The 13,429-nt window shown below is 40.9% G+C and overlaps 1 protein-coding gene across 3 annotated transcripts in view; it reads right to left on the bottom strand.

The window, feature by feature from the left end:
- Positions 1 to 13,429, bottom strand: part of BRWD1 (bromodomain and WD repeat domain containing 1) — a 139,199-nt gene that overhangs the window by 70,947 nt on the left and 54,823 nt on the right. For 2 of the 3 annotated variants that reach the window (XM_007493084.3, XM_056825966.1), the window contains exons 14-15: positions 1,059 to 1,209; positions 620 to 754 (exon numbers count right to left, since the gene is read on the bottom strand). In XM_007493084.3, coding sequence (XP_007493146.2) covers positions 620 to 754; positions 1,059 to 1,209 — 286 coding nt within the window. Of the gene's footprint in view, positions 1 to 619; positions 755 to 1,058; positions 1,210 to 10,325; positions 13,028 to 13,429 lie in introns of those variants that run through there. The other variant, XM_056825967.1, reaches the window with a different exon arrangement.

The following is a 13,429-nucleotide window of genomic DNA, read 5'->3' as shown; positions in this document are numbered from 1 at the left end:
CTCATTTGCAAAATGGGGATAATAATAGAACTTAACCTGCTAAGGTTATTCTGAGGATCAAACAAAACAACTATAAAGTGCTTAGCACAATGGCTGGTACATAGTAAGTACCATATAAATGGTTTTATTATTATACTTACTATTATGACAACAACTACCATTATTGTTACTACTATTGTGGTGGTTGCTGATGAGGGTGATGATGATAAGAAGAGAAAGAATATGGTAATAAAAACAGAAAAGGAAAATTCTAACAAGAAATTTACTCTTAAGACACTAAATACAATATGCATCAGTAGTTGACTAGTTTTGGGTCATAATCTAAAAATGGAATCAACTATCTGTATGGTAAAGAATACAGATGATTAAAATACAGATATGACAGGAAAGAAAATGTTTAACTAAACGCACAATGAAGTTTTCATCAAAATGAAATTAGGAATTGGGGAGGGAAACATATACAGAAGTTATTTGGATGGGAAGAAGTATTTGAATAGTTATTTTAAGGAAATTATTTATTTGGCTTATTATCTTAATTAAGATGATACCAAAACACACAGCTCTGACGGTAGTTTATGAACTTGTTTTTTTTGTCATGGATGGTTAAAAAAAAACTTACCATATTGAAGTAATGCTTTGTCTTAATGCCTTTTGTAATATCCCATATAAATATATTTCCATCATGACCTGCAGATAGCATAATCCGGGAATCAAAGGGATGTGTCTCCAAAACAAATACTTCATCTGTATGTCCCTTTATTGAATATTCAAAGCAAGGTTAAAAAGTTTTTTAAGACCAAAGATTTTTTTAACAAAGATTTTAATAGTGTTAATTTCTGTGTTGTTTTTAAAAGCAGGTATTAAGAAAATATAAATTTAAACTTTCGTTATAGAACATAATTCCTATAACATGTATGTTAAAACAAAAATTCCAACTAAACTATTCGGCTTGCACCATACATTTCCTCTAATTCACATAGTTGATATTATTAAATCTAAATAGTTGATCTATATTAGATTACTTTGACATTTTAAAATGAGATTCAAAATTCACATACCACCAAGTTATGAAGTAGCTGTCCAGTATGAGAATCCCATACTTTGAGTACATGGTCGTTTACAGCAGTGACAACAAGGGTATCATTCCGGTTCCAAGCTATCATTGTTACTTTAGGTTTCATAAATTTCTCTTCCTCAGAACATAAGTCGCTAAGAAAAATTAAATTCAAATATTCATTCAGATGGTAAAGTAATACGATATTCTGTGCTCTTAAACTAGCAGTCAAATAGCTAAAGAAATTCAGGATATACAATATAACAATACAGTATTGTAGAAAACTCATTTTATCAACTATCAATCATCATGGCTGGGCAAAAGTCCTGAAGAAGCAAGTCCTTTAAAGAGATGATAGAAAGGGACGATTAATAAGAAGAGCCGGCATTCATGGAGCACTTTAATAAATAATATTTTATTTATATAATATAATAAAAGTATTATATATATAATAAATAATATTTTATTTTATAAAAAAAAATAAATAATAATAAAGTGCCTGCTCAGCACTTTACAAATATCATTTCAATAGTCTTCACAACCCTGTAAGGTAGGTACTATTATTATCATCTCTATCTTATAGAGGTTAGGTGACTTCCCCGGTTTACTACAGTTAAAATTTGAATTCAGGTCTTCCTGACTCCAGATCCAAGACTCTATTTACTACATAACCTAAAAAATTTTATCTTCCTTTTTTCCTTTCTAGGTTTTGGTCCTTTTTTGCTTTTCCCCAAGAAAGGGCTTAATGAAGAAATGTCTCCTTAGTTGGCAACCTTAAAAAAACAACAACATGATGATGTCATAACAGAAACTGGTCTAAAAACTTCCTATCTACCGCACCTTTGGAAGTTATACTCTTTTAATACTAACTTTTAATACTAATTTCTATAAAGTGCCGTCCTCAAAACAATGGAAACGGGGCATGGATGCAGTACAAATCCTTGTCTTCCTTTTTAAGATGTTATCAGGCCAAGGTCACAAAGCTGGTAAACAGTAGGAAAGGGAGCGTTCAAATCCAGGTCCTCCAACTCTGAGAGAATTGTCTTTATTACATCATACTTTTCTTTCTAGGGCTACCTCCAGAACCTCACTTCTACCACCGTACAAATGACAAGGGGCTACAGAGCCTGTCCAGACAACTCATACATTTCACAGAGCTTGTGTGATGATGGGAGTTCCTGGGTCAGGGATAAATCCAGAGGGATGAACGGTAAGCTCAGTCACTCATTTGGTTTCCAAAAGGGACTCTGTTACTAAAGCACCCGGCTACTTCTCTGCTTTCTTACATACTGGGAACCCTTAGAAGAACAGCCAGAACACCACAAGAGGCTCAGAAAGGGGGAGTTTATGGGCTCCGTGGAGTTCAATCATAGCCTGGACGTCTCCAATCTATGGCTTCAACTGTCGGCGGGCGAGAAACTGGAGGGCCTTAGAGTAAGGGAGGAATAAGGATGACTCCGCCTTGTCATTCAGGGATGTGGAAAGCAGAAGAGGGCAGGACGGTAGATCCCGCCCAGATGAAATAATATCTGGGGTGCAGCTCTCAACTTAACAGCGCTCCCTTTCATCCCAGGCTAGCAGATAACATCCCGCCTAAACTCTCTCCGCACACCAAGTTTCTCTCTGCCATACATCAAGTCGCACAGGAGCCCCGCTGGACGGGCAGGGAGCGCCACCAATCCTCTTCTTAGACCTGATTAACGGAAAACACTCCTACAGTCAGGGATCTCGGAACTTCTGAGCAAAGGCGGCAACTCAGCAGCGGGCCGCCGGCATTTCCCAAGGAGGAGGGGATCTGCTGAGGGCCCCAGATGCTTGCTTCTTAAGAACGGACATTCTCACACCCGAAGCGGTGGCCCCCTTTCTCTCCTAGAATGAGGCCGCCTCTGCTTGTAGGGGGCAGCACCACCCCTTCTTCCCAAGGAAGGGGCAATAACGCTCTGACCCTGGGCACCTGAAGAAGAGAGTGAAGGCTGGACAATGGCCAAGATTAGAAGCGACTAGAAGCGATGGTCAAGAGGGGTCCTGGGTAGTGTAATGGGAAGGGCACACAGAACAGTGCAGAAGACATTTAGTGAACGGCTGTATCAATCTTCACTTGCTGCTTTAGAATCATGTCAAAATAAATCCATTCCACTTTTCAAGGAACCCAAAGCAATCTGGATGCCTAAATGGGAGAGAACTTGGGGGAAACGTGTTTCAGGTGTGGGCTCCGCTGACATAACCTTCTGGGAATGACAGCCATGCTTGCACCCCCCAATGAAGAGCAGGGCTTCAGGGCAGTTAAACACAAATGAGACAGTAAAAAGAAACAAAAGCTTGATGATGGGATCACTGAAGCTAGCAGTTGTTACTGACAAATGACTACCAGCCTTTAAAGAAGTAAAACTTTACAAATGCTTCCATTGCCCAAGCTTTGGAATTCCATAAGAACTGCCTTCAGGTCAATTTATGAACTAGGTCAGGCATTATTATGCTCTAATTGGCTATCTTTCGCTGTAAATTACTTTTCCATTAAAAAGTTTTAAGGACAAGTAAGGAAATGTCATGGGAAGTGTAGGAAGGCGAGCCAGCATGACTACACCATGTGTAGAGAGGGAAGTAATCTATGCAAAGGCAAGAGAGCACGATTACATACAGCTAATACAACGCCTGGCACATACAGGGTGTTCCCAGAAGAGATAGGAGGCAGCAAGTGGAACTATCAGGCAGTACTAGGCCTGGAGTTGGAAGGACCTGGGTTCAAATTGGGCCTCAAGACACTTCCTAGCTGTGTGACCTTGTTTGCCTGGTCTTTGCCCTTCTGTCTTAAGACTTGTTATTAAGATAGAATGTAAGAGTGTGTTTGTTTTTTAAAAAAGCAAATTCTGAGAGCAGAAACGACCTTTTTTGCCTATTTGTACCCCTAGGATTCAGTACAGAAACAAATGCTTACTAAATTAATTTTTTAAATTCTTTCAACAAATATTTATTTTAGAATATGAAAGTCAGAATAGACAGACAAAAAGACTGAATTAAATGACAAAAAGAGATTATTTGTACATTATCTAGGAAGAAATAGAATCACTCTAGCAGTCATTTATTGAGAAGAGGACATGGTCAAATCTGTGCATTCCTGAAGTTACTGGGCAACTATGTACAGAACTTATTGAAGTGGGGAGAGATTTGAGAAAATTGATGTCTTAGGAGATTAGTGCAACAGTCAAGATGAAAGGTGATGCAAGTCTAAACTAGGGCGAGAATCATACATGGATGAGAAGGATGTGGTGGCTTCAATCAATAAAAATTGGCAACTAATTAGATAGGTAGATTCAAAAATGTTTGAAAAGTCAAGGAGGATTCTAAAATTGAGGCCAGTGGTATATTTGAGAGATATTAGAGAGTTAGAAAGATAAGACTTTTAGAGAGCAATCTGCTGAGTAGAGAGAATGAAAAAGTACAAGTTGGCCCTGGTGTAAAGACCCTTTTTAATTATACATGTGATTTATAGATTTTATTTTCAAATTGTATGTTGTATGTTCTATATGCTATACAGAAAGAGGAAGTAGGAGAATGACATAAAGTATTTTCTGAGATACAGTATAAGGAAAAAGTAGGAGCTCTCAACAAATAAACTATTTCCTCAGCCAAGCATAGACAAAATCATCTGATTGGAGTGTACGGGGTAGAGAGCAAAGATGGTGTTATGAGATAATTTAGAAGAAAAAAGAAGGTCTGAAAAAACTCCTGGTGCAGAATGTGATCAGATTAGGAACAATTGATCAGAGGAACACAAGGATGGTCTTGCTAAAATAAGAAGCCAGTTGAGATAAGATAATAGATTTGTAAGACTTCCTTCAAGACCTAGCAAGGAAAAAGCACCAAAATTGTACAGTGCATTATAATTTCTTATCTGCAACACCATCTCCCCCTGACAATTCCCTACACCATTGAAATTACATTTACAAAATTAATATATGCTTGGGGGGGAAATCAGTTTTATTTCTCTTCAAAAATCCTACTCTGATACTTCAAACACAATGGAAGTGTGAGCTACAGTAGGTTTCACTGAACCTTAACAGAAAGGACACAAATATATTCCTAGAAACTCTGCTTTCCTTTTTCAGGAAAACTGAGAAGTCCTTTATTAGAAGGTCTAACATGACATGATGGAACTTAATGGACAAAGTAACCAAGGAAACAAACAATATCTCAAGTCCTCTTAAGCCTTTAGTAGTAAATGAGGGGAAACGGATGGCTAGGAGTAGAGTGTACTAAGAATCAGTCTTTATGACAAAGGAATTTCAACAACTTCAAAATTAAATTTGTTCATTCTCCTAGAACCCACCTACCTAATGAATGAGATTTCAGCAGAGGGCATTTTCCCCTCATTCAGAACCATCCTTCTTACACAATAAAAGCATTTCTAAGTGCTTACTATGAGCCAGACATTGTGCTAAGGATAAAAAGATGAAAAGTCTCTTGCCTCCAGGAACTGACATTGTATCAGTGACATTTCTTAAGCAGCTCCTATATGCCAGGCACTGGGCTAAGATCTGAGGCTACAAGGAAAGAAAGAAAAGACGAAGGCCTTGCTCTCAAGGAGCTCACAGATGGAAAGAACATAGAGGAGAGAAAGGTTTATGAAGATTCGAAAGGTAAGGCGTGCGTGAGGGTATGAAGGCTTTAAAGACAAAGGAAGGATGATAGAATCGATCCTGGAGGCAAAGGGGAACCACAGGAGTGTACTAAAGGAAGGCGTACGATGGTGTGTGGACAGAATTTGCTCCCCAGGACTCTGTCAGCCAGCACCCCACATATTTACACACTCAGGGTTCACACGAGGGGTGCTGGCTAACAGAGTCCTGGGGAGCAAATTCTGTCCACACAATGGTCACACCAGAACTTTAGAAAGTCACTGGAGAGCAGTGTCCGAAGGGATTTGGAACAGAGACACAAACTAGCCTGCTGCGGAGAGCTAAAACCAGAGTCGCTCAAGTCCCAGAGGAGAGAAGGCAGGATTTGACAAATGATTAAATATGGAGAACGAGAGTAGAGAAACACAAGCCAAGGGGACAAGAAGGATGATAGCACCCTTCACGGTAACAGGGAAGTTTGGAACAGATAATGAGTTCTAGGAGTCGGTAGACAGGCAAGAACTGCATGAATAAATCCAGAATCCCTAGCTTAGAAACAACAAATGCATTTAGAAGAGTTTTTGAGATCACGAACAGAAGCAATACAGGAGCAGAAGGGAATAAAGTCCAGGATAGAGCCTGTGAGACACTCAGCGAGTGGAAAAAAATAGCAGCCAGGTAAGTCCCAAGAGAAAAAAGTGTTACAAAAATGTAGAGTTAAAGGGCAGTCAACATTGGAAATGATGACCAAGGAAACTCATGGCAGATTCAAGTCTCAGTGAAGGCTTAGGATGGAGAGCAAATACTATCAGTTACTGAACAGGCATCCCAGAGCATATTGGAAGCGGTGAGCAACTTCAGGATGTTGGGGAGGAAGCAGATTAAAGGGACGGAATGAGGGAGGTTTGAATAATGACAGCCACATTTGTTGGCAGAGCTATGAATTTCTGGGAAGCTGGAATTGTTCAAGAAAAATCACTTGAGGAAGCAGCTGGGTAGCTCAGTGGATGGAGAGCCAGGCCTAGAGATGGGAGGTCCTGGGTTCCAATCTGGCCTCAGACACTTCCCAGCTGGGTGACCCTGGGCAAGTCACTTGACCCCCATGGGCTAGCCCTTACCACTCTTCTGCCTTGGAGCCAATACCCAGTAACTCCAAGTCGGAAGGCAAGGGTTAAAAAAAAAAAAAGAACAATCACTTGACTTTGACCTCCTGGGCACTAGTGAAATTAAGATCAATGTTGCTGTCACATCTCAAGCTTAGCAGCAGAGCATCACAGAAAAGTGGGGTAAGCTTGAATGACTCTGAATGTTTCAGACAACTAGCTAGCACACAGTGCTTTAGGGTTTGCCGAGCACGTTATGTATGTCATCATGATCCTTAGAACATCTTGAGGTGGGTTCTAGGATTATCCACATTTGACTGATGAGAGAACTGAAGAACAGATTCACTGACTTGGCCGAGACAGAATTCCAATCCAAGTCTTCCTGGCCCGTCGCCCTTCACTGTGGCACCTGCCAGAGGCGTGATGACCAGGGCCATCAAGGCGGTAGAGGAGGGGACAGATGCCACTTATTTGTGAAGGCAGAAATGACAAAGATTTGGCACAAGAGCAGATATGGATGGCGGATTCGAGTCAGGAGTAAGAACATTCAGAGGTCTGTGTTCTCTAACTCGTAAAAGGGAAGTGCAGAAAAGGAGATGCTGGATGGGAAACGCAGAGCTCTGTTGTGGATCTGGTTTTTAACAGCTGTCCAAAGGGCGGGTGGGCCTGGAGCTCAGGAAGACGACGAGGGCTGGATGTTCGACCTGGGAGAACCGCACAGGAATGATAACAACTCGTGGAAGCAGAGGGAGACCGACAGAACACAAATGAAAAGGCAACGGGGTCAAGGACAAAATCTTGGAAGACACTCAGTTAATGGTCATTACGTGGATTACAAACTAGTGCGCACGCACGCAAGACAGGTAAGAACGGAATCAGGAGTCCAAAAGCCCTATCCATAGGAGAACGCAATCACCAAGGCCAAACGCTGCTGAGAGTTCACTACGGATCTCAAAACCATCTTCAACTCTTCCGTCTGTCTTATACTAGCTGAACAATCAAGTGCCCGGCACCGCCAGTTCCATCTTTATCTAGCGTCTTCTGTGAATTTAACTAGCCGACGTCAGGTCTTCATCACTTCATGGCAAAATTACTTCTAGAGCCCATTACTTCAAGAATCAAATGGCTTTTCATCTCTGTGAAGAGGCCAAACTGATTTTCCTTGAGCACGGGTATAACTCTGCCACTACACGGCCCAAAAAGGCTCAGTGACTTCCTATTTCGTCAAAGGCAACATGTAAATTCCTGTGCCTAAAGGATAGATAAAACCCTTCACAATCTAGTTCCAAACTACTGATAATCAACTTAACTTTTTAGCATACTTTACATTATTTCCTTCCAGAAAGCACTCTATTCTATTTCCCACTTCCAAGTATTTGTACAGGCTATCCTAAGCCTCGTGATCCTGAAATGTTTCCTTTCCCTACCTCTCCTTCCTGGAATTTCTACCTTCACCAGCCGAACGGTCTGATCCAGGCCGCCCCACAAGTTGGTACCAATTCTCCTCCAAAAGTTGGTTTGAACTGACTTTTTGTGTATACACCACCACACGCCGCTACAACGGACTCTAATGTTGAGAACCGGTAACATTCGCCGATTTCCAGGAGGGGGGAATATTTCTGGACCAGGAGTTTCCAACTCCAACAAAATCACAGGTCTAGAAAACCATACGCACTCCTTTACTTAGCTGTGTATAAGTTGTCTTCCATAACCCCTAAAGAATGCAAGATATATGAAAACAGGGAGTACTGTCTTTTTTTGCCGTTGTATCCTCAGTGCCTAAAACAGTGCCTGACACAGAATGGGGATTAAATGTCTGATCTGAATCAAAAACAACCTTTGGGAAATAAAATAATATTTAATAATACATGAACCAAATTACATTAATGAGGAAGTTTTAGCTAAATATAAGGATGATTTATAGGTTCTCCTTAGAAGGCAAGACTTTTCAGAAACAGTTTCATTAATGTGCCCAAAGTAATGTGCCATTACTTCTAGATCAAAAACAAAATCAAAGCCCTTCACAACCTAGCCTCCTCTTACTTTTCCAGTCTTCTTAACACCTTACTCTGTGCCACATAATCTTCAATCCAGTGTCACTGGCCTCCTGGCTGTTGTACAAAAAAGACACTCCATCTGCAGAATCTGGGCATTTTCTGTTTGTCCTCCATGCCAGCAAGGGTCTCCCTTCTCATCTTCAACTACTGGCTTCCCCCAAGTCCCAACAAAAATCCATCTTTTATAAGAAGCCTTTCCCAACCCTTAATTCTAGTGACTTCCTTTTGTGAATTATTCCCTATTTAACCTATATATTGCTTTTTTTGGTATATATTTGTTTTTTGTCTGTCTCATAATATTGTGAACTACTTGAGGACAAGGATTGTCTTTTGTCTTTTTTCCATTTCCAGAGCTTAGCATAGAGTCTAGCACAGGGGTCCCCAAACGACGGCCTGCGTGCCACATGTGGCCCCCTGAGGCCATGTATCCGGCCCCCACTGTACTTCCGGAAGGGCACCTCTTTCACTGGTGATCAGTGAGAGGAGCACTGAATGTGGCGGAGTCTCAAAGTGAGGTGTTGCTCACGTACAGCACTACTTCCGGTGACGTCATCCTTTGTGTGGCATCTTGTTCTGAGAGTAGCTGAAGGAGAACGAGGCGCCACACAAAGGATTATGTGGCTGCACCATGGAAGACGTCAGCAGGGTGAGTGGCAATCTGGGGGAGGGGATTCCACACTGTCTACGGCTGCCCGGTATAGTGGTGGTGGGGATGGGCCTGTGCAAGGTGGGACAGGCCCATCCCAGCCAGCTCTGCAGCCTCCGCTATCCCAGCCAGCCTCCACTATCCCAACCAGACAGTGTCACAGGCCCAGCACTGCCTCCAGTACTGCAAACAGGCATTGGAAAGCGGTGATCTGGCCTCTACTGTGAGAAGCCCACCACTGCCACAGAGTGGTGTTTTATAAGACACCCCCTGTTTTTGGAGGTTCAATTAATATAAGCCAGCGTCTGATTTTGGGGGAAACATGGTAGTACAATGGCCCTCATCCACCCCAGATGCACAACATAAGGGGCCATTGTACTGTGTAGTAATGTGGGGAGAGACCTTTGGGCAAAGGGAGGTTAGAGGGGCCATTAGGAAGTAAGGCTGCGTTGTTCTTATCACAGTCTATAATTACAGATCCATAAATATGGACCTCAAGGACACTCACTAGTGCGGTGTCTTCTTTTTTCCATGGCTCTTACCCAAGCGATCAGATTCCTGTGTGAGTTCACAGATCACAGCGCAGTTCGCACAGGCTAGTGTGAACTGGAAAGGTTCCTGCACTGCACCAGTGTGAGCCTGAGGTAAAAGTGAAGTTCCACCAATATGGCCACTGGTGAGGCTGAAATGATGTGCACTGGGAAGGCTGCATTGATGGGCAGTGCAGTATGTATGCCTCTGTGTGGGCAAAATTATTGTTGGTATGTTGTTTTTGTAGAGGTGTGTGTGTGTGTGTGTGTGTGTGTGTGTGTGTGTGTGTGTGTGTGTGTGTGTGTGTGTGTGTGTGTGTGTGTGTCTGTCTGTCTGTCTTTTGGTACTTTACTAGTAGCAATTTGGAATCCCTAGGAAACAATGACGTCAAGAAAGAAAAATGGACTCGGACTGTAGGATATTCAAAGAACAGTGGACTTACGATTACTTTTTCATGCAGTACAAGGAAAGAGCTGTGTGTTTGATAGGCCAGATATAGTGTTTGTGTTCAAAGAATACAACTTGCATTGACACTACCAAACTCAACATAAAGATAAATATGATTGTTTGGTCAGAGATGTGAGAAAAGAAAATATTAAAACTGAAAAATACATCGACAAGTCAGCAAAATACTTGTGTGAAGCAGAAGCAGCTAAATATTTCATCACTGCGAGCAAGCTTTCAAGTTGCCAAGCTAATAAATAGCGTGCCCTGGCAGACCATTCGTGGAGGGAGACTTTGTTAAAGAGTGCCTTCTTTCTGTTGCCGAAGAGATGTGTCCAGAAAAGGCAGGCTTATTTAGCACAGTTAGTCTTTCAGGATCTACAGTCACACAAAGGATTAAAGAAATGGGAGACAATTTGCATCAACATTTGTAAAACTCCACAAGAAAACTTTCCCATTTTTCCTTGGCACTCGACAAGAGCAATGATGTTCGTGATTCTGCACAACTTCTAATTTTTATTTGTGGGACGAATGACAATTTCAAAGTCACAGAAGAGCTTGCTGCCCTGCAAAGCATCAAAGGAACAACTACAGGAGAGGATATCTATGGAAAGTTTTCCCAAACTGTGAAGGATTTGGAGCTGGACTGAGCTAAACTAGCCAGGGTGACAATTGATGGTGCTCCTAGCATGGTGGGCTCTAAGAAAGGAGAGTAATTGCTCGCGTTAACCAAGAGATGGACAAATGTAACCATTCTCATCCAATAGCCATACACTGCCTCATCCACCAACAAGCACTGCTATGTAGTAAATCATTGAAGCGGGACTCTGTTAGGAAAATTGTGGTATCTTGTTTTAACTTCATTAGAGCTAATGCACTAAACCACAGACAATTTCAGGAATTTCTGTCTGAGCTAAATGTTGCCTATGAAGATGTTCTGTACCACACAGAAGTCCATTGGCTGAGTTGAGGGAGAGTTTTGAGACATTTCTATGACTTACTTGCACAGATTACAGCTTTTATGCTTTCAAAAAACAAAGAAGTACCAGAGCTCAATGATGCAGAATGGAAATGACACCTCGCCTTTCTGACAGATGTAACAGAGCTACTCAACAGTTTCAATGTGCAACTTCAAGGAAAAGGGAAGCTCATCCGTGATGTGCAATCACATGTGAAAGCATTTGAAGTAAAATTGGGCCTCCTTATCAAACAAATGAAGGAGGAAAATTTCTGCCATCTCCCCTTAACTCAAAATCTGTTAGTGGAAAAATCTTTGATTGCATTCCCAAAAGAAACATGTGGATTCATTGGAAAAGTTGCAAAAGGGGTTCCAATTCAGATTTAAAGAACTTCATCTCCATGAACAGGGTATACAGCTTTTCTGTAACCCATTTTCTCTTGACATTGAAAATGTGGACACAATGTACCAAATGGAACTGGCTGAACTGTAGAATTGTGACTCTTTGAAAGATGCATTCAAGTCAAGAGCTTGCCTAATTTCTATGCATCTCTCCCCTCTGAGACATATCCTAATCACAGGAACCCTGCACTCAAAATGGCAACCATCTTTGGCAGCACTTATGTCTGTGAACAGACTTTTTCCAGAATGAAACATCTGAAATCTCCAACCAGATCTAGACTAACTGATGCACACTTGCATCACTTGACTGAATGAAGACTCATCTGAGCCACTTTATTTAGAGAATAACAAACTTTAGATGGAACAAATCTATCCTTTCCATAATGTCCTGTTTTCACCATCAGCAACAAAGGGATATTCACTTCATTTGGACCAAAAAATCTCAGTCAAAATCTCAAGTACTTAAAACTTCCATTAGGACGAACAACTGAACAAATTAAGTAAATGCCATGAAAACCAATGCTGGAAGTAATGCAATCTTAAAAAGTACCAAAGAAAGCTTTTAATTGTATCTCAGGAAAGGTAAGCTACCAAAAGCATGGAAAAAATTCATAGATATTACTATTACTATTTCCAAAAGGCCAATAACTTTATTGGTTCACACATCTAATTTCTCTTCTTTATAAGAATAACCTAGACTGATTATCAAGAGTATTTTTGAACCAAAAAACTGGAGGAGATACTTCCAAATATACCAACCAATTCACAGCAGACTTTTTTTGCAGCAAAAACTAGAAGCAAAGAACAAATTGTGATATGTAAATATAATGAAATACTAAAATGGCATTAAAAAGGAAAGATAGTTAGAAATCTTTTAAATGAGAAGACTTGGAAAACTGAAAAGAAAATGAATATACACAATGACTAAAATAATGCTAATTAAATTAACACTAAAAGGCAATTGAATTTGGATTAGCACATCTCTTGACTCTTTGTAATAGAGAAGAGCCTAGAGATGTGAAAATTCATAAAATAGTCAAGACATGGTTGCTGTGCCTGTGAATTAACTGGTTTTTATTTCTTTGGTGATTAAGGGAATAGAAGAGAATGAGGTATGGGATTGGGAGAATCAATCAATGAATAAAAAGTTACTGAACACCTACTTGTAAAAGGCCCCAGAAGGGGCAGAACTGGGACCAGAGTTCCGCAGGTAAGGCTGGGGAAAATAATAAGAGGAAATACAAAGGTAGTTAGAAGGGCCTCACTTATAGATAAGGGTGAGGGGAAAAGATAAGAATCAAAAGATAACAGATGCAGTGTGGGGTCAGAAAGGTTCCACCTTGCTGGTTGCAGGTGAATACAGTTTATTGCAAGTTGGGAACAACCTTTAAAGGTAAAAATCACAGGAATAAAAAACAATCGCCTGTGAGAAAAGTCCATAGGAAAGTGTAACAAGAATTAACATAGGGCACCTGGGGTAAGATGATAATGGTTCCAGGAATCATCCTGGGTTCATGGAATGGTCAACAATATTGTTATGGGAAACTAAACGATGATGGAAGCAAGGGCACTTGGACCCGTTCTCAGACTGTGAGATCTCAACCTCTGACAAGGGCCC

This window comes from Monodelphis domestica, chromosome 4 (assembly GCF_027887165.1).
Source record: "Monodelphis domestica isolate mMonDom1 chromosome 4, mMonDom1.pri, whole genome shotgun sequence".
NCBI classification, from domain to species: domain Eukaryota; kingdom Metazoa; phylum Chordata; class Mammalia; order Didelphimorphia; family Didelphidae; genus Monodelphis; species Monodelphis domestica.
Note: the sequence above shows the minus strand (reverse complement) of the source record. Positions and strands in the feature narration are given on the sequence as shown.